This window comes from Chiloscyllium punctatum, chromosome 7 (genome assembly GCF_047496795.1).
Source record: "Chiloscyllium punctatum isolate Juve2018m chromosome 7, sChiPun1.3, whole genome shotgun sequence".
Lineage (NCBI taxonomy): Eukaryota > Metazoa > Chordata > Chondrichthyes > Orectolobiformes > Hemiscylliidae > Chiloscyllium > Chiloscyllium punctatum.
This window is the reverse complement of record NC_092745.1, coordinates 128722628-128749192: the sequence shown is the minus strand read 5'-3', so window position 1 is coordinate 128749192 and position 26565 is coordinate 128722628. Positions and strand designations below refer to the sequence as shown.

The 26565-nt window shown below is 45.9% G+C and overlaps 1 protein-coding gene across 4 annotated transcripts in view; it reads left to right on the top strand.

The window, feature by feature from the left end:
* Window positions 1-26565, top strand: part of ttll7 (tubulin tyrosine ligase-like family, member 7) — a 401618-nt gene that overhangs the window by 299425 nt on the left and 75628 nt on the right. For all 4 annotated transcript variants that reach the window (XM_072574809.1, XM_072574807.1, XM_072574806.1 and 1 more), the window contains exons 16-17: window positions 15721-16004; window positions 18846-18980. In XM_072574809.1, the coding sequence (XP_072430910.1) occupies window positions 15721-16004; window positions 18846-18980 (419 nt within the window). The remainder of the gene's footprint in view (window positions 1-15720; window positions 16005-18845; window positions 18981-26565) is intronic.

Here is a 26565-nt window from a genome sequence, read left to right as displayed (position 1 = left end):
CCAAAAGCAGGAAAGTTATGCCACATCTATACAAAGCTCTGATTCCTATGGGAACACAACTGAAGAATGTGTCCAGTTTGGGTCACCACTCTTTTGTGAGAATGTGAGTATCCTTGAAAATGTGCAGAGGAGATTTACAGGATGGGTCCAGGCCTGAGAGTTCTTAAACATAAGATTAGTTGGACAAATCTAGCTGTTCTGCTTGAAGCAAATGAAATCAAGAAAAGATTTGTCAGAGGTGTACAGGATTAGGACAGGAAGAAACATTTCCTTGTAATTTCATACATTTCAATCATATCCCCTCACAATCACCCATGCTCTAAGGAAAACAACCCCACAGTGTCCAGTTAGGCAACATCCTGGTCAATCTCCTCTGCATCCTCTCCAGTGCAATCACATCCCTCCTATAATGTGGATTTCAGAACTGCATATAGTACTCTAGCTGTTGTCAGTGGGCGGCACGGTGGCACAGTGGTTAGCACTGCTGCCTCACAGCGCCAGAGACCCGGGTTCAATTCCCGCCTCAGGCGACTCTCTGTGTGGAGTTTGTACATTCTCCCTGTGTCTGCGTGGGTTTGCTCCGGTTTCCTCCCACACTCCAAAGATGTGCAGGCCAGGTGAATTGGCCATGCTAAATTGCCCATAGTGTTAGGTAAGGGGTAGATGCAGGGGTATGGGTGGGTTGCGCTTCGGCGGGGCGGTGTGGACTTGTTGGGCCGAAGGGCCTGTTTCCACACTGTAAGTAATCTAATCTAACCAGTGTTTTATACAGTTTCAACAACACCTTCCTGCTCTTAAACTCTACCTCCCTGCAGTTTAATTCAAGTGAGACTCTGCAGCTCAATACCTGCAAAAAGGTAGAGACAGAAGCCGTCATGATATTGAAGAAGTATTTAAATATGAACTTGTGTTGCCAAGGCATATACCCCACTGTGGGATGTCACCTTGTTGCCGTGGAGAGGTTTGTGCTCTTCGATGAGGCTTCAAGCAATGGTGTCTGGGTGTTCCTCCATTCTGATTTGGGTGATCCATGGCAATCATGTTGGGGGATAGTACCAGACAAAGGTGCAATCCAAAACATCTGCAAGAGGCAGAACAGGCGAAGGACAACTGTATATCTCAGCAACTGCAATGGTGGGAGAAGGGTGCAATGGCCAAGGTAATCTTGACCATCCTGGTCCGTGACCACCAACCCAGCATGTGTGGGCAATGTCAGCACCTCAAGGTGCTCATGTCAGGATTTCTCCCAAGGTCCTTTCTCCAGGTTGTGTGACAATGAAGGATTAGTGATGGGGACATTGCTGTGGACGTGGACATCCCCCAGTCAAGATTCTGGATACAGGGAGCAGATATGTGAGGCTCGTTGGGTGCTGTACAGAACAGAGTAATCTTTGGGCAGCAACATCTGTGACTGAACAGCTGTCTTCAGGATTACCTGCACTCTCCTGAACTGCCCTAAATATCAGCCATCCCACTTATTCTTGGCTGTGGAGACCCACCTGCAGGATCACCACCCTCATGATCAGACTCTGCAGTTTGCAACTTGCAATGTTAGAGCACTCATGGATCATCTTCACAGCCACTTCTAGAAAGGAGACTTGGGGAGGGTGAGATAAAGGAAGCAATTGAGTGTTTATGCCTCCTGCTGGAAAGACAAGAGCTACGGTCACTCTCATATCCGCAATGTTGGTTTTGTCGTCTGATACAGGACCGATGATGTGCTGCATCAGACGACAACACCAAGACCGGCACCTCCATATCATGATAGAATCAAGGAATCCTAAAGTTATCCCGTGAGAAATCTGGAAAATCTTCACATGCCCAACTCAATCTCAGAATGGTGGAGTCAAATGAAGATGGCTGTACTAGACCTGGACCATTGAGTCTGAGCATTATTGCCACCAGGGACGGGGTTAACAAAGTGATGCCACCAGTGCCTCATTAGACCAAGGGCAAATGGACAAAGTACCTTTTGTTCCCAGGACAGTATTTTTCTTCCATCCATCCAATCCGGAAAGAACATTTCCAGCAACTAGGTACGGATAATAAATGCTGGTGATGCCACAAACCAATGAAAACAAACTCCTCAACTGTGAATCCACATTGGCAGCTGTTCCACCCTAAGTCCCTGTGGTGGGCCATCATGGCTGGGAGATTAAATGGATGAAAAACAACAAAACAGACCAGTTCAGATTCGATTCCAGTTCAGATGCTCAGAGCTGATGGGCTATTGCTCACGTCATGACCCTACAGATGCATGGCCTCCTTCTGTGCATTAATGTCACTCCATGACTCAACAGTGAAGACGGTTGGGCCAAGGATACCACCCTGAGGAACCCTTCACCTTCACTCCATTACTCCTCAACACACTGCATCTACACAGGCCGTCTAGTGCATAGCTTTAATTAAAAAACAAGATCCGAACTGAAATAAGTGCACAGAGGCTGGTGTCCCTTGATGAATTGTGCACTGGCTGCAGCCAGCCAGCTCAGAGTCAGTCCCCTGAACTCAAATTGTCTCTCTCACTTAGAGGAGGCATATGGCCAGCGTTGGTGTTCCTGCTGCCGTTTTACCCTTTGGCCCAGATCCAGGAAGGTCAGATTTAACCTGCTGCAGAGCCTTCTCCCCATCAGGAGCTATCCTTGTTGTTGTGTGCGGAATGGTCCTATAATCCAACAGGAACCGGGACGGTTTGGTATCAATTGACGTTGTAAGGCTGCTTCTTTAAGCTTGCCTTCCAAATTTGGACTGCTCTTTCCATGATGGATGGTTTGGAGCTGTTCTTACCTGCAGAATCCCATTTGACTTCAGGAAATATTCAAACTCCGTGCCAGTAAATGACATCCCACTGTCCATGATCAATACTTGCAGGAGTCTGCATATTGCCAATGATGCTTACAGCTTCTCAATCATCATCCCAGAGTTTTCCGAATGAACTTGATGCACGTCTGACCACTTTGAGTGGGTGTCCATAATGACTAAGAACATTGCACCCTTGAAAGGACCTGCAGAGTCGACATGTAACCGAGACCAGGGCTTACCCGGCCATTCCCATGAATGTGGGGGAGCTGCTGGTGACAGTTACTACAAAAACTAATGAGCATTTCATTATATCTGTCTTCCCTCACACCAAACATCAAAACCTGAGGTAGCCTAAAGCCTCAGTAATACCCTGATGCTGCACTAGAGACAAATACTGAGCACTAAACTAGATCTTAAGGTTTTATTGGGACCTCTGACCAATATGATTATGATCATCTTGTGTTGAAACCTGAAATTGTCATAGTTTCATTTTACAAGCTATGTCTTGTCATCCTATACTTTCAAATCTGCCTGCACTTATAAGTACCAAGGCTATTTCCATCTGAGTTGATTTACTGCTGATGTCTGTTTTCTCATCCAACCTTTAGGGTCTTTTCCGCGAGTGATTGATTGGCCAACAATTATGCAATTACAGCAAATCTACTAGGATAGAGGTACCCAAACTTTTGTCTTTGGGGGTCACACAGATGCGTAGACGGAGCCTCTGAGGACAGAATAAGAAGGCTCAATCCTTCTCATTGATCCATGATCTCAGAGGCTCAATCAGTGAAGCAACATGCCTGACTAAGGGCGCTATTCAAATCTCCAGGGTGACAAATTTCAAACAGCCCAGACTGTAATCATCAAGTACTTTCTCTTGAGTTTGTCTAGACATGGAAGACCTGACTACCAGACTCTTGGGGGTTGGGTGTGGTCAAGGACTGGACGTGCCACTGTGGGACTGGGGTGGACAAAGTCAGAAGTCACACAATACCAGGTTATAATCCAACAGGTTTATTTGAAATCACAAACGGTCAGAGTGATGCTCCTTTATCACTTCACCTGATGAATAATGTGATCAAGGATAGTCAGCATGGTTTTGTGAAGGGCAGGTCGTGCCTCACAAACCTTATTGAATTCTTTGAGAAGGTGACCAAGGGAGTGGACGAGGGTAAAGCAGTAGATGTGGTGTATATGGATTTTAGCAAGGTGTTCGATAAGGTACCCCATGGCAGGCTAATGCAAAAACTACGGAGGTATGGCATTGAGGGTGCATTAGAGGTTTGGATTAGGAATTGGCTGGCTGGAAGGAGACAGAGGGTAGTAGTTGATGGTATAGGTTCATCTTGGAGCGCAGTTACTAGCGGTGTTCCACAAGGATCTGTTTTGGGACCATTGCTGTTTGTCATTTTTATAAATGACCTGGAGGAGGGGCTTGAAGGCTGGGTGAGCAAGTTTGCGGATGACAAGAAAGTCGGTGGAGTTGTGGACAGCGAAGAAGGATGTGGCAGGTTACAGCGGGATATAGATAAGTTGCAGAGCTGGGCAGTAAGGTGGCAAATGGAATTCAATGTAGCTAAGTGTGAAGTCATTCACTTTGGTAGGAGTAACAAGAAGATGGATTACTGGGCTAATGGTAGACTACTTGGTAGTGTGGATGAGCAGAGGGATCTTGGTGTCCATGTACACAGATCTTTGAAAGTTGCCACCCAGGTAAATAGTGCGGTGAAGAAGGCATATGGTGTACTGGGCTTTATTGGTAGAGGAATTGAGTTCCGGAGTCCTGAGGTCATGTTGCAGTTGTATAAGACTCTGGTGCGGCCTCATCTGGAGTATTGTGTGCAGTTTTGGTCGCCATACTACAGGAAGGATGTGGAGGCATTGGAACGAGTGCAGAGGAGGTTTACCAGGATGTTGCCTGGCATGGTAGGAAGATCATATGAGGAAAGGCTGAGGCACTTGGGGCTGTTCTCATTGGAGAAAAGAAGGTTTAGGGGAGATTTGATAGAGGTGTACAAGATGATTAGGGGTTTAGATAGGGTTGACAGTGAGAACCTTTTTCCGCGTATGGAGTCAGCTGTTACTAGGGGACACAGCTTTAAATTAAGGGGTGGTAGGTATAGGACAGATGTTAGGGGTAGATTTTTTACTCAGCGGGTTGTGAGTTCATGGAATGCCCTGCCAGTAGCAGTGGTGGACTCTCCCTCTTTATGGGCATTTAAGCGGGCATTGGACAAGCATATGGAGGTTATTGGGCTAGTGTAGGTTAGGTAGGCTTCGGTCGGCGCAACATCGAGGGCTGAAGGGCCTGTACTGCGCTGTATTTTTCTATGTTCTATGCTCTGAAAGCTTGTGGCTTCACCTAAACCTGTTGGACTATAACCTGGTATCGTGTGACTTCTGACACTGGTCTAGGAATTCAGAGGCTCAAGCCTGTGGGTGTATGGGTTCTAATTCCACCTTGGCACTTAGTGGAATTTAAATTCAATGAATAAATCCAGAATATCAAGCTAGTCTCCATGCTGTGACTATCATGGATTGTTGTAAAACACCATCTGGTCCACTTTAGGGAAGGAAATCTACTGCCCTTACTTGCAGGGGCCAACCGGACCTCCCAGTCACTGCCCATTTCAACCCCCCCACCCCCCACTTCCTTTCTGACATGACCTCCTCTGTTGCCATAATGAATCACACCGCAAATTGAAGGAAAAGAACCTCATCTTCCGCCTGGGCAGCCTACAGCCCAGAGGATTTAACATTGAATTCCCCAGTTTCAAATAACCTTCCTCCCTATCCACCAACACCCTTCCCAGCCCCTCTCCCTCCCTTTCACTGCTCCCTGCCACCTCCCAGATTCATTCCTCCCATTGACCAACAGGGTCGTACCCTCTACCTGTCTTCACCTATCACCACCTCACAACCCTGCCCCTGCCACCCCCTTTACCTGCAGCTCCCCCACACCCACACCCACTCGTGAGGAAGGGTTACACCCAAAAGGTCAACTTCTTCACCTCTTGATGCTGCCTGGCCTGATGTGTTACTCCAGCCTTCTATAGGTTACCCTTACCTGGTCTAGCCGACATGTGACTCCAGACCTACAACAGTATGGGGTGTCTCTTAACTGCTCTCAAGGACAATTAGGGATGTTATCCCATGAAAAAATTAATAAAAACTGGTTGTGAGGCCACAGGCCCTCTGATCCCTACTCCTTTCAGTCTAGTCACCTTGGGATGTGCTTAAATTTACAACACACCCTGCACCTCTGATGTGCTGCATTGGAGAGAGACAGTGCAGCACCTGGGCTTCACGGTGGCACAGTGGTTAGTACTGCTGCCTCACAGCACCAGGTTCCTGCATTCGATTCCAGCCTCGGGTGACTGTCTGTGTGGAGTTTGCACATTCTCCCTGTGTCTGTGTGGATTTCCTCTGGGTGCCCACAATCCAAAAACATGCAGCTTAGGTGAATTAGCCATGCTAAATTGCCCATAGTATTAGTCAGGGGTAAATAAAGGGTAGGGGAATGGGTCTTTGGAGGATTGGTATGGATTTGTTGGGCCAATGGGCCTGTTTCCATACTGTAGGAGTGTAATCTAAAGGCACTGCTGAACTGTCTATTCTGATGGGGCTCTCTCTTGGCACAGTGGTAGAGTCCCTACCCCTGGTGTGGGAGGCCCATGTTCAGGTCTCTCCTGCTCCCAAGGTGCGTAATAACATCGCTGAACAGGTTCAAAACAGCTCTGACTCTCATGTCAATGAAGGCTGATTTGTGGATCCAACTGAAAGAAAGGCCACTGTTTAAGCAACACCACAGAAACCAATCATTTAGCCCCGGGTTTTAATACCAGGATGAGAAGTGATTATGGGACTATTTGACTCACTTCCCCATGTTAGACCAAAGGTGAGGCAATAATGGAAAGAGAGAGAGCTCTATTGTTTCGTCCTTTAACTGTGTTCACAGGAAATCCTCAAACTCAATAAAAATACCCAACAATTTATAGAGGAGTCCACAGGTTTACTTCAAACTGACAAAGCTACTGAACCAGTGAAGTGTTGAATTATTGACAATTTAGCATCGTAAATATGTTAGAGAAAGGAACAGAACGTTGCGTGTTTATAGACTCAAATTGTGCTCTTTTCGTCCTTCTACAGGCAGGCTCTTCATGTCTGGGCCCACCAAAAGAGATAGTGAGAGGTTTGAAGGCTAATAACAATAGTAGTAAGGAGGGAAAACAGTATCCCACTTTTAAAGTGGGAAACGAGAAGGCTGAGTGAAGCAACTGAACCAATAGCAATGGAATTTAGAGGCAGAATCGCAAGATATTCCCAGGCATAGAGAACAAGCTTGCACCCAAACCTGTCAGCAAACAGAAGTCTAATTTCAGGACTCTATATTTTATGCCAGAGATATTATTTTATATATATTGTATATATAGATAGAAAATAAATATAAAATAAACAATGCATGTTTTCTGAAGCTTTTAATAATACTTGGATTATTACGCAGCACTGTCTTTACCAGTGTATCTCAATGCCCTGCACACTGAGTTGCAGTTGGGTTCCTGTGTTTTGGGTTCTTTTCAGGTGATGATTGTCAGTGTTGGGGAGGGGGCGCTTTTTACTTCAGTAGCCTTGCAGTGTCATTGTTTGATGGTCCCACACTGGGATACACAAGGATGGGTCCTCTGTGTAGCTCTGAAGTTTGTTCATCAGTGAGCAGTGTATCCCCACACTCTGCACCAAACAGTTCGGGTTCCAGTGCCAGGTCGTGATGCGTGAAGGAGTGATCTGGGTGAGCGGCAAGATTAAGACCTGTCTATCTCTTCCAACTGGCCTGCATGGGTCAGAGAGAGCTGAAAGAGCCCATTACTGAACTAATATGCCAACGATTCCACTCCACTAGTAGCATGGTGATTGAAGGATGACTGAGATAGAGACAGTAACTATTCCCCACTGAGGGGACCTTCAGCTGTGGGTGGTGAATCAGTTTTGATCAATCTAGCTGAGGGACACCTTGTTGGGAGGAACGAGGAAAGCTCTCTGCTAGTTATGAAACCACGGAATGCAGCATCAGAGTGCAGAAAGAGCCTTTTTGGGTCCATCGTACCAACACTGACTCCTTTAACGGGCAAACCATTTAGGAACATAGAAACGGGAGTAGGCCCTTCAGCCCCTTGAGCCTGTTCCACCATTCAATGAGATCATCACTACCTATAACTACCTGCCTTTAGCTCATATTTCTTATTACTTTTGCATAACAATAAATTATCTATCTCAGATTTAACAACTCATCCAGCATCTAACGCCATTTGTGGAATAGAGCTCCAAATATCTATCCCACTTTGTGTGTGGAAGTGCTTCCTAATATCTCTCCTGAACATTCTGGCCCTCATTCTCACACCATGCCTCACTCTCTGACCGTTCCCCACAGCTCTGCAAATGTTTCCTTTTTTTAAACTTTTTTTTTATAGGTTGCCTAATGAATCCATTTTTAATGAGTGCGTGTGTACATGTTTGAGGGAACACCAAAACAGAAATAGTTCACACAATTCAAGTGGAGAAGTTGCTAAGGAATTGAATTGAATTGAAGTTATTGTCCAGTGTACTGGGGCACAGTATAAAACTTTGTCTTGCGAGCAGTACAGGCAGATCACAGAGTTAAGTAGCATAGATAAGTAAACAATAGGTACACAGTGGCAAAAACAAAAACACAGGTACAGGCGAATGTTAAGAGTTTGAGAGTCCATTCAGTATTCTAACAACAGGAGGGTAGAAACTGTTTTGAAACCGGCTGGTGCATGTGTTCAGGCTTCTGTACCTTCTCCCCGATGGTAGAGGTTGTAGAAAAACACTGCCAGGGTGGGATGGATCTTTGAGAATGCTGGCAGCCTTTCCTTGACAGCGGGCCTGGTCGACGGATTCTATAGATGGGAGGTTGGCCTTTGTGACCAGGCCGAGTTCACAACTCTCTAACCGTCAGTGATCTTGAATGGTACAGTTGCCATACCAAATAGTGATACATCCAGACAGAATGCTCTCGATGGCGCACCTATAAAAGTTGGCAAGGGTATTCGCCATCATGCAAAATTTCCTCAGCTGCCTGAGGAAGAAGAGATGTTGTTGGGCCTTTGTAACCAGGATTGCAGTAGGGCAATAAAGCGAAAACTACACAATGCCAAAGAAAAGCTAATTCAGCAACAACATCCTTACCTAAAGAGAGACAAGAATACTTGCAATAGTCTCCACTTGGCCTTGGATGTATATTGGACCAGTCTGTGCAGATAGGGGCCTTCAGTACTGATTTTGCCCCAATCCCACCAGTAGACTATCACCTCTGGTTCCTGCTGGTGCAGTCAACTCCTGCCCATCGCTGCCGGTCTTTATGCGATGGGGCGGCACCTGTCTTTCCTTTCACGTTGGCAAGTCGATGTCTGTGGCCCACAGAAACATGACGGTGATGGGTCAGGGTGGGGAGGAACTGTCGAGCTCCCTGCAGCTGTAATGACATTACCCAGTGGTGGTGGTGATTATCGGGTTGGTGGCTGTAGTGGCAGAGCAGGTTTGTGGAGGGGGAATGTCGGGTTGAAGTTAAGATCAGATTTATTGAATGGTGGGGCAGGCTGGAAAGGCTGAGTGGCCTCCTCTTGCACCTCGTGTGTTTGTGGCGCAACTTGGAGAGCCAGCAATAAAAACGAGACCTTAAATGGTGGTCGCCCTTTAGAGGGGTTGACCACTGATTATGAAATAAAGGCATGAAAGGATATGGAGGAAGTGCAGAGAATTGGTGCTGATAAGGGAAATAGTTCTCAGGGCTCTGTGTGATAAAATTCTCACACAATTTCAGCTCACCCCTGGCTTCACCTCTTCTCATCCCTGTGATATCCTCCAGCTTTACGACTCCCTGAGATCCCTGAATACTTCTGATGCTGGACACTTATGCATCCAACCTTTCCATCACCTACAACATCTGCCCAAACTCTCTCCATTGGTGGCTGTGCCGATGTTTGCCTGGGACCCAAAGCTATGGAGTGCTTTTCCCAAACCTCTCTGCTTCTCTCTCCCATCATGTGATGCCTCGCAATATCAATTGCAACTTGCATTTGCATAGCACCTTCAATAAAGTAAAAGAAACCCCAAGGTGCTTCATGGAGGCACTTTCAGACAAATATTTGCTACTGAAGCACATGAGAGAATATGGGGAGAGAGAGTGATGTAGAAGTCCTAAAGTCTTGGCCAGTGTCCTGGGGCCATGGGTGTGAATTCCCCTGAGGGTAACTGGTGATGAATAATTTTGGACTCAACAATGTTAACTATCATCAACCATTATAAAAACCCATCTGGTTCAGGAATGCTCTTCAGAGAAGGAAATCTGTCATCCTTATCTCGTCTGGCCTACATGTGACTCCAGACCCACTACAATGTGGTTAACTTCCTTCTTAGATCAGCCTGTTCAGAGAAGTTATTACACAACTCTGGAGCGAGTGAGACTTGAATCGAGTTCTCCTGGGGCAGAGGTAGGGACACTGCCACTGAAGTGGTCTCAGTTCAAGTGCAATTAGAGAGGGGCTATAAATGTCAGAACTGTCTACATTCCCATGGAGAGGTTAGCTAATAAGCAGCAGAGTGTTATGATGTTGTAGGCATGTACTGTACCTTTAAGAGGGAGTGAAAGATATTTTGTACTGAGAGGTTGTAGGCACTTGTCTTGTGACTGTTTAGCAGTCTCAGAGTGTACTGGAAACTTGAAAATATGTAACAAGTGGCTGTTTTCACAACCGTTTGTATTTAACTAATCAGTATAAATTATGGGATAGTAAAACCCGATCAAATTTGAATTTTGCTATTTTGACAACATCAAACCAATGAGACGATTCGATGTTTGGGGTGTAAATAAATCAGATTTTGAGAGTTAACCAGATACAGAGCAACCTGCCATCTGGAAAGATACTGCCATTCGAAACCCTCTCTATCAAACATACCTTTTTCATATGAAACATCTTTGCAACAAAAGACTTAAGATGACCCAGGGAGATCTGCAGCTGAAAGGAGACAGACGCCTACAGCGACAGCCATTGTCTGGTTTTTGAAAGTTCAGTGGATGTAATTTTAATAGGGGCTTGAATTGGAACAGTATATTGTTATAGAGTTGGAGGTAGATAACAGACCTTTAAGAAAAAGGAGGCTTGGAGTTGTAAATAGTTGTTGTTTCATGTTCACTTTTAGAGTTAAAGAATAAAATTGATGTTTTTCTTTAAATAGTGGAATTTGGGGAGTTCTCTGTCATTCATACTTTAACAGATTATGAGGCGAGGTGAGCTTTTCCGTGTGTTTGGTTTAATTAAAGAAGGGTTTACCGCCATGTCGTAACACAGAGCAATAGAGGTCAATGATCAGATTTCCAACCAAAGGTATGGCCAAGAATGATGAAATGTTTAAAATTAGAACTTAGCAGGAGGGGCAGAATTGGATGGCTGCAGAAATCTTGGAGAATAATGTGGCTGAAAGAGGTGACAGAACTGAAGGGTGACGCGAGCAGAGATGTGAGCACAAGGTGGATGTTATTAAAGTTGAGGTGTTGCAGGATCAGCAGCCAGTGAGCACAAGGACGATGGGCAGAATGACCTTGTAGAGCTGATAGCCTTCTCATGAGTGTGATGTGCATGAGAAAAGACTGGCAGTGATTCTTTTTGTTGCAATGTAACTTGTCCGTCCCGTGAAGATGAGGAGGGGGGAGGGGGCACTCTCTACCTCCAGCAGCGTAAGAGCAGGAAGCTGCTCCAGTCAGTCCTGACTCACTTGACAGATTTGTTTTGGCTGAATTCAAGATCCATGCTGAATTTAATCATTGGGGAGTCAGTGGGTTTGGGGGCTGTTGTTAAATTCAGTTCGTCAGCATCTCTGTCTCATCACAGTTCTGCCAGTTAATTGATAACTGACCGTCAAGCTGCAAATCCTGACTGTGCATCCTGAGCTTGGTACAAATCAGAGGCTAGAATAGGCCATTCAGCCCCTTGAGTCTGCTCCACCATCCAATCAGAGCATGGCTGATCTGCTCACTCCTCATTCCCCAACTCCACCCAATAACCTCTCACCCTCTTAGTCATCAAGAAGTCATCTACTGCTGCCTGAAAAATATTCAAAGATTGTGCTTCCACTGCCTTTGAAAGAGACCCAAAGGTTCCTAACTCTCAGAGTAGACATTTCTGCCCATCTGTGTCCTAAATAGGCCAAGCCTTATACTGAAACACTGACCTTCCCTCACCACCCCCCCCCCCCCCCCCCGCAGTACCATATTCTCAGGCAGAAGGAAACATTGTCTCCACACGAACCCTGTCAGGACCCCTCAGTATCCCATACTTTTCAATCACGTTGTCTCTTACTCTTCTGGACTCCAGTTAATACAAGCCTGGACTGTCCAGACTTCCCTCAGAAGACAATCTGCCCACTCCAGGTTGCAGTTTCTGGCTGTTGCAAAATCAGAGGCAGCAGAAATGATGCACTGCAGAAATTCACCAAACATCTTCACACAGCACCTTCCAAACCCACAACCACTTCCATCTAGAATGACAAAGGCAGCAGATACCTGGGAACCCCACCCCCTGCAAGATCTCCCCAAAGCTGCTCTTGGAAAAATATCACCGTTCCGTCAGTGTCGCTGGGTCAAAACCCTGGAATTCTCTCACTAACTGCATTGTGGATCCAATTACGAGCAGATGAGTTGCAGTGGTTCAAGGGAAACTAGGGACGGGCAATAAATGCTGGGCCTGGCTAGTGATGCACACATCCAATAAGTGAATTAAAAAACTCCTTATCAGTCATGTGATGTGGGGAGATCCCTCTGGTTGGTTGCCAGCTGTTGCTGACCTCCACTCTCAGGTCCCTAATTCCATGCCAAGGCCCCCTCAGTGTCCTTGCCGATGCCTGATTTGGGTGAGACTTAACAAGCCTTCTCTACAAGAGGCAGTCAGGGTCCTTCATTGGCTCTCCAGTCGGCTGACAAGACCCCCTACCTTCCCACAAGAATGAGGGTAAATGTTGCCCACAACACTGGGGATAACTCCCTTCGTTTTCTTCAAAATAGCGAATGAGGTATTTTTATGCCCACCGAGGGGAAGGTTTTGGCATGTCTGGGCAGAAAGACGATGCCTCCAACTGTGCCGTGTTCCTTTGGTGCTGGGAGTTCCTTCAGTGTAGACATTGTTCTGAAATGTCTGGGATGGGACTTGAACCCGTAACTGTGTTGGGAAGGCAGTGATGTCGTGGTAATGCCACTGGACTAATAATCCAGAATCCCAGGAGTTGGAGTTAAAAAGATCAAAGGGTATGGAGATAAATCAGGAATAAGGGACTGAGTTAGATGATCAGCCATGATCATACTGAGTAAGGGACAGGCCCAAAGGGCCAAAGGACCTACTCGTGCTCCTAATTTCAATGTTTCTAGTTTACAACATGGAGATTACACTCTGTTCTGCCTGGAAGATTGTAATGGTGTACTCCTTTAATGCCAAGAAGCAGGGCTAGGAGCAATGTACACCAATGTATTACAAACATCAGCCAATATGTTTGGCTCCTGGGCAGACTAAGTGGTTTCCTTTGACCGTCTTATAGAAACGTAGAAAATAAGAGCAGGAGTAGGCCATTCAGCCCTAATCCACCATTCAATACGATCATGGCTGACCATCCAATTCAGTCCCCTATTCCCACTGTCTCCCCTTACCCTTTGATCCCTTTAGCATTAAGAACAATATCTAACTCCTTCTCGAAAACATTCAATGTTTGGTTCTCAGCTATTTTCTGCAGCAGAGAATTCCACAGGCTTCCCATTCTCTGAAGAGTGGAAAATGTTCTCATCCCAGTCCTGAATTTCCTGCCCGGTGATCTTAGCCTCTGACCCCTGGTTCTGAACCCCTTAGTCATTGGAAACATCCTTCTTGTGTAAGTGAATATAGTTCGAACAGATGCAGTCTGCCTTCATACGTCAGTACCACCATCGCCGGAATCAGTCCGGTCAGTTTTCCTCCATAGGCAGACCATCCATCCTCAGACAAGAAGGACCAGAACAAGACACAATACTCCAGGTGTCCGTTCACCAAGGCCCTGGACAATTGCCACAATTGCATCTGTATGCAGAGTTTATAAATCAGGTATTGCCAGGTTTGAAGTCTTCAACAGTTTAACTTGTCAAAGATTATTGAGTATTCCAACAGACCTCCTGCACTATAGCAACTGAGCATTCTTTGAGTGCAGTCTGTGAGAGGGTCTACCAAATGGGTTGAGGTTCATGGAAAGGTACTGATATTGTCCAGTGAAGTGCTGGATCCAAACAGACCTCGCCACATCTAAATGAATTTTTATGTATTCGTATCTTGAGGAGAATGTTCATCTCTCTCTCACACACATACACACAGACACTCTCATTCTCTCATTCTCGCACATATACACCTTGTCACTCTCACACTCTCACTCTTGCACTTTCTCATGTGTACATGAGCAAATGCACACACACTTTCACCGTCTCTGTCAAACACACACTCTCACATACACTCTCTCTCACACACTTCCACATTCTCTCTTTCTCTCTCTCTTTCTCTCTCTCTCTCTCTCTCACTCACACACATACACGCACTCACATTGAATTGCATGTGTCCGGACATTTAAATTGCAATGGGTTTTAAGATTTGAGATGGCTCATTCTTTCGGCACACACTGCCCCTGATCTACTCTTACAGTTTCGCTCCTGGGCTCCAATCGATTCTGGGGAAATCGCCTGCTCAAAGAGGGTCAGTCATCAAAGAGGGTCAGTCATTAGAATTTGATGGAACTACCTCTGCCTATGTGTCTGAAAGTCTAAATAGTTAACATTCCCCATCCTTCAGTCTGAGGAAGGAAAGTCCTGCAGTATTGTGAGCAGTTCTGGTCCCCTTTCTAAAGAAAATATGTTATTTCATTGGAGGCAGTTCAGAGAAGGTTCATGAGGATGATCTCTGGTATGAGCAGAGGCTTATGAGCAAGGGCTAAACATGTTGGGATTCTGATTGGGGTTTAGAAGAATGAGGAGTGACCTCATTGAAACATACCAGATTCTGAAGGGGCTTGACAGGGTCAACGCTGAGAGGATGTTTCCCTCAAGGGAGAATCTAGGACCAGAGGGCACAGTCTTAACATAAAGGTGCATCAATTTCAGACTGACATGAGGATGAATTTCTTCCCTCAGAGGGTTGAGAGTCTCTAGAACTCCTTACCACAGAGAGTTGTGGGGGCAGAGTCCTTGTGCACATTTAAGGCTAAGATAGATAGATTATTGATCAGTCAGGAATCAAGGGTTAGGGGGAAAGGGCAGGAATTTGGATGTGAGAGGAGTAAAGTGGCTCAGTGGTTACCACTGTTGCCTCACAGCACCAGGGACCTGGGTTTGATTCCAACCTTGGGTGACTGTCTGTGTGGAGTTTGCACATTCTCCCTGTGTCTGGTTGGGTTTGCTCCAGTTTCCTCCCACATTCTAAAGGTTTGCAGGTTAGGGTGGATTAGCAGTGCTAAATTGCCCATAGTGTCCAGGGATGTGCAGGTTAGGTGGATCAGCCATGGGAAATGCAGGGTTATAGGGATGGGATGGAGGTGTGTGGGTTTGGGTGGGATTCTCTTTGGAGGGTTGGTGAAGACTCGATGGGCAGAATAGCCTGCTTTCACACGATAGGAACTCTATGCATGTTGATCAGCCGCGATCCTACAGAACAGTGGAGCAGGTTTGAGGGGCCAAGTGGCCTATTCCTGTTCCTATATTTTCTGGTCATGGTCTCAGACCATGAGTCATGTTACCAGGAGCAGCAAGGGGTAAGTGAAGCAGGAGGGATACATAGATCTTTCAAACGGGATGTTAAGTATTGTATTGCAATTCACTTTCCTCTTAACGTTTCTTTGCAGGGAGGATACAATCAAAGCCTCCAGCCACAAGTATGAGACCACCACCTTCAGCATTGCCAACTGCATCATTGCCAATCAGACGTTCTGTGTCCTGCCCCCGGTCAATCTCTACCTCAGCAACACATTTGCATTCACACCTACCTGAACCGCGATCCACTTCTGCCAAACCCAGTGTACCCTTGAGCAAACCTCCTGCAGACACACGGTCACAATCATTGAATCGTACCATGACCACCCAGCGGATACCACACGCTACCAGCCTGGGCACCATTCATTCCGCACCGGTAAGCACTACAGACACCACAGAAAGACTGATCTAGTTACTGTACACATGACCTGCACTCTGGTTCTGTTATGTCTTGTTGAACTGGTCTCGAGATGTTTTCATGAAATAGACTTTGACAGACTTGAGTTACGGAGGGCAACTCAGAGAGAGCTTTGGTTGGGCCAAAGCAGGAATGTCGACTCCAGATCAGGTCACCACACTTCAGAAAGAACATAAGGGTCCTTAAGATGGTTTCCCCGAATGGCTGCAGGGATTTTAGTGACAAGGTTGGGGGTTGGGGAAGCTGGGCTGGTTTTCTTAGGAGCAAAGGAGATTGAGAGGAACTTGGTTGGGGGTGTTCAAGGTTACGACAGGTGGATTGTACTGGTCTATAATCCAGAGGTTAAATGTTGATTAGACAGGGTCCAAGTATGCGTTTTTCCAGTCAGAGTTTTATTCAGCTCTCAAAACTCCCAGATCACTCCTTACATATGCAACCACCTGTCACCCAATTATCCTTGTACTAACCATCACCTTTGTCCTGGTTCCATTTACTCCCAGGTTTACTTCCATTTACTGCCAGATCTTAACTGCTGGCACAGACAGCAGATGAGTGTGTTCAAATTACTTTTGTATCTCGCTCATGCCTATCTCTGTGACTTCCTCTGCCCCTCAACCCTCCCAAGATACTTGGGGCCCTCCAATTTTGTCCCTTGAGCATTTCCAAACTCTGTTATCCCACTAATGGTGACCATACACTCAGTCCTATCATTTCCTCCCTATACCTCTCTGCTTCTCTATCCCCCTCTCTCATCCAGAAAATCTACCCCTTGACCAAGTTCATTGTGGTTAGAGTGGTGCTGGAAAAGCACAGCAGGTCAGGTAGCATCCGAGGAGCAGGAAAATCGACATTTCGGGCAAAAGCTTGATGAAGGACTTTTGCCCGAAATGTCGATTTTCCTGCTCCTTAGATGCTGCCTGACCTGCTGTGCTTTTCCAGCATCAGTCTAATCCAGACTCTGATTTCCAGCATCTGCAGTCCTCACTTTGTGGGTTCATTGTGGGTTGACCTTACGTTGCCCTCTGTGGTTCAGTGTCAAAATGACAAGTGCTAATGCCATTGAACGGAAAAACAGAGGCTCTGTCTCGGGCGTACAAATCTTTGCACAATGGCTGGTGCAATTTGAGTTAAATTACGTTTGGATCCATGTCATGGTGACCAAAAAACTAATTGATTGTTGTAAAAAGTCAGCTGCAGCATTTTAGGGAAGTAAATCTGCTCCCTTACAAGGGACTCCAGAACCACAGCAAAGTGTTTGATCTTTACCTGCCCTCTGGAGTGGCCCGGTGAGCTACTAAATTCCAAGATAATTGAGGATAGGCAGGAGATACTAGCCTTGCCCGCGGCTGCCAAGTCCCAGGAAAGAATAAAGAGACGGAAAAGTTTAATCTTAACTTGGAGTGTTGTGAGACTTTAAAAATGCTGTACAGCTGCAATTTGTTGTTGATGCTCAGCCAGTAGTAGAAGGGTTCTTCTGAATTAAAAGGGAAACAGAATATCTGCACAAAAAGGGAATGGTGATTGTAGATTGAAACTTTTGGGGAAATAGAAAGGAAATAGCAAGGAAAGGGGTGGCTCAGTGGTTAGCACTGCTGCCTCACAGCGCCAGAGACCCAGGTTCAATTCCCATCTCGGGCAACTGTCTGTGTGGAGTTTGCACACTCTCCCTGTGTCTGCGTGGGTTTCCTCCCACAGTCCAAAAATGTGCAGGTCAGGTGAATTGGCCATGCTAAATTGCCCGTAGTGTTAGGTGTAGGGGAATGGGTCTGGGGTGGGTTGCTTTTCAGAGGGTTGGTATGGACTTGTTGGGCCGAAGGTCCTGTTTCCACACTGTAAGTAATCTAATCAAATGAAAAGTTTTTATTTCCATACTATGATTTGCTAAAATCTGGAATACGTCAGGTGAAATTGTCATGGGATCAGATCCCTCAGGAGTATTGACACAGTGGGCTGAATGGCCTCCTGCTGCGCTTTCATGTCTCATGATGTTGTGAATGAAATAGCACTTTGATAGGACTAACATAAGAACGATGGGGTTCCTTCTGTACGCTTGCCTATCTGTCTACCTACCTATTCCATCTGCCCAAGTTTACTGGGGGTGTTTGGGCCAAACTTTACGCCCGAAGGTTGGGATGGGTAGATCTGTATTGCTGCTCTGCTAAGGGTTTATGTTGGAGGAGGTAGCGGATGCACTGCTGACTCACTTGGGAAGTTGAGCTCACAGCAACCTCCCAATTCCCTGGCCTGATGAGAGCCGGGGTGAGTTGCATGAAGAGTTTTTGGAATGTCCCAAACCTTTGGAAGGGAAGGGTTCCCACAGGCTATCCTTGGTTTGAGGCTCAGTGGGTGGAAATGTTGCAGTACAGGGGTCTCCCAGAGGAGTCAGTGAGGTTTGCAGATGCTGGAGATCAGAGTTGAGAGTATGGTGCTGGAAAAATATAGCAGGTCAGGCAGCATCCGAGGAGCAGGAAAATTGACATTTTGGGCCAGAGCCCTTCATCAGGGCTCCCTGAGGAGGTCCTGGATCCACATTCTTTCCTGGACCTGCTCTGAGTCCTGACATTATCCCTACAGCAGCTCTTTCCACAGACTTTCATTTCAATGTAACAACCCATCAGCCAAAAAGATGCACAAAGCACTTGACCCCCTAACTATGCAACAATGAGCAGAGAAAGACACTAAACCTAGTGTATTTTTGACTATTCTGTTTAGCTTTGACTATTTGGATTTACTGTGAACTGTTCAACATCAGCAGGTCTCAAATTAACAATGAACTAACCCTGACCACTTGTCTTTCAGCGGTCTTCCAATCTAAATTTTAGAACAAAGGAACAAGACGAGGAATTGACCAAAGAAGTGCTGGTGGCTCTGAATGAAATGAAAATTAAATTCCCAGGGAAATCAAATGAGGAAGCTGAGGTCCTGCTGGATGAAGTAAGTGTTCACAGGATATTAGGACAGATCATCATCGGCCATTGTGGAATTATCTTGTATTAAGCTTTGCAGTGAAACTAACAATTAACTTTTTTTAAAAAAAACGTTATTATCACCGTAAAGAGAGGCATGTTGTTAAAGCCTAAAGCACAATGTCAGCACTGTTTGATGTGATTCTGCAATGGGTAACACTTACTGACCATCATGATTGCACCAATAACAACCATGGAATCCCACCAGTGTGGAAGCAGACCATTGAGTCCACATTGACTCACCAAAGAGCATCCCGCCCAATTCCTGTAACCCTGCATTTCCCATGGCCAATCCACCTAACCTGCAAATCTTTCAAATGTGGGAGGAAACTGGATCACCTGGAGGAAGCTCTTGCAGACACAAGGGGAATGTGCAAACTCCACACAGACAGTTACCCAAACCTGAGTTCTTGGTGCTGTGAAACAGCATTGCTAACCACTGAGCCACCAGGCTGTGCAATGGATTGAATGTACATTGGTAAAACAACTGATGCCATCATTACCATTGAGTGTGTTTTTTCCCTGGAGGCAGGGTCATCCCCCCCCCCCCCCCCCCCCCCACCACCGTCTCCGTACCCTATGTCTCCATGCCACACTGTAGGGGGCTCTATGATTCCTCTATGATTCAAAACAACCATCTGATCTTCAGTTGGCCACACATTCACCATTCTGAGCATCTTCCTATCTTTGTGAGAGTGTGAGTGAGAGAGAGAGAGAGAGAGAGAGAGAGAGAGAGAGTGAGTGAGAACTCAGACAACGAGAGATTGCACAGTCTGGAGTTGTTTTCCTTGGAGCAGCGGAGACTAAGGGGGTCATGATCGAGATGTATAAAATGATGAGGGTAGCCAGGAAGAAACAAACCAAAACCAAAGAACTGCAGACTTTAAAAAAAATTCATTTCTGGGACTTGGGCATCACTGGCTGGGCCAGCATTTATTGCCCGTCCCTAGTTGCCCTTGAGAAGGTGGTAGTGAGCTATCTTCTTGAAACGCTGCGCTCCACTTGCTGTGGATTAACCCACAATGTTGGTAGGGAGAGAATTCCAGGATTTTGACCCAGCGACTATGAAGGAAAGGTAATATATTTCCAAGCCAGGATGGTGAGTGGCTTGGAGGGGAACTTACAGGTGGTGGTGTTCCCATGTACCTGCTGCCCTTGCCCTTCTAGATGGAAGTGGTTGTGGGTTTGGAAGGTGCTGTCTGAGGGTCTTTGGTGAATTTCTGCAGGGCAACTTGTAGATAGTGTGCACTGCTGCTACTGAGCACCAGTGGTGGAGGGAGTGAATGTTTGTTGATGTGGTGCCAATCAAGCAGGTTGCTTTGTCCTGGATTATGTCAAGTGTTGTTGGAGCTGCACCCATCCAGGCAAATGGGGAATATTCCATCACACTCCTGACTTGTGCCTTGTAGATGGTGGATAGACTTTGGTGTGTCAAGAGGTGAGTTACTTGCCGCAGTATCCCTAGTCTCTGACCTGCTCTTGTAGCCACTGTGTTTATGTGGTGAGTCCAGTTGAGTTTCTGGTCAATGGTAACCCCAAGGATGTTGACAATGGGGGAATGTCAAGGGGTGATAGTTAGAGTGTCTCTTATAGGTGATGGTCATTGTCTGACATTTGTGTGGTGCGAATATTACTTGCCACTTGTCAGCCCAAGCCTGGATATTGTCCAGATCTTGTTGAATATGGACTGCTTCAGTATCTGAGGTGTCGTGAATGGTGCTGAACACTGGCCAATCATCAGCGAGCATCCCCACTTCTGACTTTATGACAGAGAGAAAGTCATTGATGAAGCAACTGAAGATTGTTGGGCCCAGCACACTACCCTGAGGAACTCCTGCAGAGATGTCCTTGAGCTGAGATAACTGACCCTCCACAACCACAACCATCTTCCTTTGTGCCAGGTTTGACTCTAACCAGTGGAGTGTTTACCCATTGATTCCAGTTTTGCCAGGGCTCTTTGATGCCGTACTTGGTCCAATGCTGGAAAGTCTGGCAGTCAGAAACAAAATCAGAAACTGCTGGAAAAAAAATCCGCAGGTGTAACAGCATTTGTGGAGGGAAAGCAGAGTTAATATTTTGGGTCCAGCGACCGTTCTAGAGAAGAAGGAGAAAGTGAGGACTACAGATGCTGGAGAGTCAGAGTCGAAAAGTGTGGTGCTGGAAAAGCACAGCAGGTCAGGCAGTATCTTAGGAGCAGAAGTGGTAATGTCTGTCTGAAACATCGACTCTTCTGCTGCTCAGATGCTGCCTGACCTGCTGTACTTTTCCACTGCCACACTTTTTGACTCTTATACAGCAGAATCATTTCCCCTTTGTGGAAGGATCAATGCCAAGAGAGTATAGATTAAAGGTAAGGGACAGGAGATTTAGAGGAAATGTGAGGAAAGTTATTTTTACCCAGAGGATGTTGGGAGCCTGGAACTCTTTGCCTGTAAGGGTGGGAGAGGCAGAAGCCCTCATCACATTGAAGAAGTATTTAGATGTGCACTTGTGATGCCAAAGGCATAAAAGGCTTTGGGCCAAGTGCTGGAAAATGAGATTAGAGTAGGAGGTTATGGGTCAGGTGGTTGTTTTTGACTGGCGCAGACACAAAAAGGTGGGGGAGTGGCATTGCTAATCAGGGATAGTATCACAGATGAAGAAAGGGAGATCGTTGAGAAGGATCTGTCCATGGAGTCAGTATGGGTAGAAGTCAGAAACAGGAAAGGAGCAGTCACTGTATTGGGAGTTTTCTGCAGACCCACCCTCCATAGCAACAGAAACACGGAGGAGCAGATTGGGAAGCCGATTTTGGAAAGGTCCAAAGGTAACAGGGTTGTTGTCATGGGTGACTTTAACTTCTCTAATATTGATTGGCACCTCCTTGGTTCAAATAATTTGGACGGAGCTGTTTTTGTCAGGTGCATCCAGGAAGGGTTCCTGGCGCAATGTGTAGATAGGCCAATCTCAAGGGGAGGCCATATTGGATTGGATGCTTGGCAACAAGCCATGCCAGGTATCAGACCTCTCAGCACGAGAGCATTTTGGTGATAGTGATCACAACTCCTTAAACTTTACTATACTCATGGAGAGGGATAGGAGCAGACGGCGTGGAAAAGTCTTTAATTGGGGGAGAGGGATGTACAATGCTACTAAACAGGAACTGGGGTGCCGAAATTGGGAAGAGATGTCCTCAGAGAAACGCATGACTGAAATTTGGAGGTTTTTTTAGGGAGCTGGATAGGCTTGTCCCACTGTGGCAAGGAAGGGTTAGCAGGTTGAAAGAATCTTGGGTGAATAGGGATGTGGAACATCTAGTCAAGAGGAAGCAGGAACATTATTTAAGATTGAGGAAGCAAGGATTAGACAGGGATCTAGAGGGTTACCAGGTAGCCAGGAAGAAACTGAAAAATGGACTTAGGAGAGCTAGAAGGAAATATGGAAAAGCAATAATGGGTAGGATTAAGGAAAACCCCAAGGCATTCTACACTTATGTGAGGAACAAGAGGATGGCCAGAGTGAGGGTAGGGCCGATCAGGGATAGTGGAGGGAACTTGTGCCTGGAGTCAGAGGATGTAGAGGAGCTCCTTAATGATTAATTTGCTTCAGTATTCACTACTGAGAGGGACCTTGATGTTTCTGAGGACAGTGTGAAACAGGCTGATATGCTTGAACTGGTTGATGTCAAGAAGGAGGATGTAATGAAAATTTTGAAAAATATAAAGGGGTAGGTAAATCCCCAGGGCTGGATGGGATATACCCAAGGTTACAACAGGAAGTGAGGGAAGACATTACTCTACCTTTGGTGATGATCTTTGTGTTCTCACTATCTACTGGAGTAGTGCTAGATGATTGGAGGGTGGCAAATGTTATTCCCTTGTTCAAGAAAGTGAATAGGGATAATTCTGGAAATTACAGAACCAGTATTACTTCTGTGGTAGGCAAATTATTGGAGAGGATTTGAGAGACAGCATTTATGATTACTTGGAAAACTATAGTTCGATTGGAAATAGTCAGCATGGCTTTATGAGGGGCAGGTCATGCCTCACAAACCTTATTAAATTCTTTGAGAATGTGACAAAACACATTGATGAAGGTAGAACAGTGGATGTGGTGTACATGGATTTAAGCATGGCGTTTGATAAGGTTCCCCATTGGTAGGCTCATTCAGAAAGTAAGGGGGCATGTGAAAAAAGGAAATTTGGCTGTCTGATACAGAATTAGCTGGACCACAGAAGACAGAAGGTGGTAGTAGATGGAAAATATTCAGCCTGAAGCTCAGTGACCAGTGATGTTCCACAGGATCTGTTCTGGGACCTTTGTTCTTTGTGATTTTTATAAATGACTTAGATGAGAAAGTGAAAGGGTGGGTTAGTAAATTTGCCAATGACAAGAAGGTTGGTGGAGTCGTGGATAGTTTGGAGGGCTATTGTAGGTTCCAACGGGACAGTGACAGGATGCAGAATGGGGCTGAGAAGTGGCAGATGGAGTTCAACCTGGAAAAGTGTGAAGTGATTCATTTTGGAAGGTCAAATTTGAATGCAGGTTACAGGGTTAAAGATAGGATTCTTGGTAGTGTGGAGGAACAGAGGGATCTTGGGGTCCATGTACAAAGATCCCTCAAGGTTGCCACCCAAGTTGATAGGGTTGTTACGAAGATGTATGGCGTGTTGGCTTTCATTAGCAGGGGGATTGAGTTTAAGAGCTGTGAGGTTATGCTGCAGCTCTATAGGGCCCTGGTTAGATCACACTTGGAATATTGTGTTGGAATACTGGTCACCTCATTATAGGAGTGATATAGGGTGCAGAGATTTACCAGGATGCTGCCTGGACTGGAGAGCATGTCTTATGATGAAAGGCTGAGGGAGCTAGGGCTTTTCTTAATGGAGCAAAGAAGGATGAGAAGGAACTTGATAGAGGTGTACAAGATGATGAGAGGCATAGATAGAGTGGATAGCCAGAGACCTTTTGCCATGGCAGAAATGTCTATCACGAGGTGGCTTCATTTTAAGATTTAGGGGAGATGTCAGAGGTCAGTTCTTTACACAGAGAGTGCTGGGTGCTTGGAATGCACTGCCAGTGGTGGTAGTAGAGTTAGAGACATTAGGGACATTTAAGCGACTCCTGGATAGACAGATAGAAGATAGCACAGTGAAAGGTATGCAGGTCTGTTTGACCTTAGAGTAGAATAAAAGGTCAGCACAATATCGAGGGCCAAAGAGTCTGGCCATGCTGTGTTCTGTCTGAGAACCATCTCCTTCACACCCAAACCTTCCTGCTTTAATTGAGTCCCACTATCGAGCTACTGAAGACCTTAATTAGTGATAATGAAATCACGGAGATGAGAGGGGCAGAAAAAAATGTCTGGGAACAATCAGAATATGAATCGCCTCCATAAAAGGCCAAAGACTCGAAATAGATCCTTTAATCTGATGTAACAATGACTTGGTGAAAATACCTAGTACAAAGTATTTTTCTTTCACTAAATAGTTTTATTCATGAACTCAACCTGTCCAGTGAGATGAAAGATTTAGTATCGAGGGACTTGCGTCTTAAAGGCACCTTTTCAATAAGAGCTGCCCTCATTCTTTTGGTTAAAGAGTAATAGAAAGACTGTTTCTTTCATTGTTCATTTATGAATGTGTTGAATCTTTTCTTCTCAAATCAATAGACGCTGGAGAGCATTTCTGTTCTTTTCAACGGTGCTTTTGAAGTCTCCGTGCTTCAAATGTCAGCCAAGAGAGCAATGGTAGCATCACACCTCAGCTTGAGACAGTCTGCTCTGTTGCAGGAATGTTTTGTTTCAGAGAGGGATTTTTATTTTAAGGACATTCAGGGAGACTGGGGAAGTTGGGCTTGTTCCTCCATCAGCAGACAAGGTGAAAGATGGAATGGTGAGGGGTTTTGATGGACTATTCTCGGGAGACCTTGTTTCCACTGGCAAGAGCTTTGAGGATTAGATTCCCTACAGTATGGAAACAGGCCCTTCAGCCCAACAAGTCCGCAATGACCCTCCAAGCAGTAACCCACCCAGACCCTTTTCCCTCTGACTAATGCACCTAACACTATGGGCATTTTAGCATGGCCAATTCACCTGACCTACACATCTTTGGACTGTGGGAGGAAACCGGAGCAAACCCACACAGACGCGGGGAGAATGTGCAAACTCCACACAGACAGTCACCCGAGGCTGGAATCGAACTTGGGACCCTGGTGCTGTGAGGCAGCAGCGCTAACCACTGAACCACTGTGTCGCAGGAGACTGCAATATTCTGATGAAGCACAGTACAGGTTTAAGGAGCACACCTGGTTTTCCATTGAGGCACATCATAGCCTCAAGGTCTCAACATTGACTTCTATAACGTTACAAGCCTTGTCTTGTTTGTGTTCCAGTTCTGATGAAGAGTCACATTGGACTCAAAATATTTACTCTGTTCCTCTCTCCACAGATGCTGCTGAGTTTCTCCAGCAATTTCTGTTTTTTGTTTCAGATTTTCAGAATCTGCAGTATTTTGCTTTCATTATCATTGGTAAAGAAGGTACTGAGGAAATCAAAATATTTTTTCTATTGTGGGATGTAGGTGTTGCTGCTGAGCCCAGCATTTATTGCCTGTCCCTGGTGGTCCTTGAGAAGGTGGTGGTGAGCCGCCATCTTGAACTGCTATATGTGCTTTAGGTAGACCCACAATGCCCTTATAGGAAGGGAATTCCAGGATTTTGACCCAGCGACAGTGAAGATATGGGGATATATTTCCACGTCAGGATGGTGAGTGGCTTGTAGAGGAACATTTGCAACTTTTCCAGTTGTTGTGATTGGGAATGAGTTGCCTGAAAGGGCAGATGAGGAAAAGCTTCCAATGAGCTAGTTTAGGCACCGTGGACTGAATGGTTTCATTCTGTGCTGTGTCGCTCGATGGTACCGCCCTCATAATCAATTTGGTTCACCAAATCCCATGAGGAGAACCTCATGAATGGATTGATGTGCAGGTGGGAATCTGGTCTTTGTCTCCAACTGCATCCCAAATAACAAAATGATCTGAAAAGGATAGTGGGGGCAAAGTCAAGATAAAAACACGTGGGGCCTTCAGAGTTAGAGCAGCTGCTTTTGACCCTTCATGCTGCTGCCGGGATTCGTTTGTGATCCTCCTCCACTTGGGTGAGGGGTGGAGCTGGTGTGGGAGGGCATGGGACCCAGGTAGTGCAGTGGGGAGCCATTGTCCAGGCTGTCCATCTTCTTTTGACCACTAGGTACAACCTACATGATTGGCAACTTATAGCTACTGCCCCCACCAGGCCTCAGTGACTTCAGTGAGGTCTAGCGATGGGTGCCATCTTAGAACTTAGGTCTCAAGCCAATCCACAACATTGGAATCATTACCATTATCCACTTCTGAATAACCTTGCTTGACAGAAAGTAACTGGCAGAAGCAGAGATCGAATTGTAAAACCTCTACAGTGTGGAAGCAGGCCATTTGGCCCATCAAGTAGGCACTGACCCTCCAAAGAGCATCCCATCCAGACCCATCCTAGCCCTGTAACTGTATGTTTCCCATGGCTGATCCTCCTAGCCTACA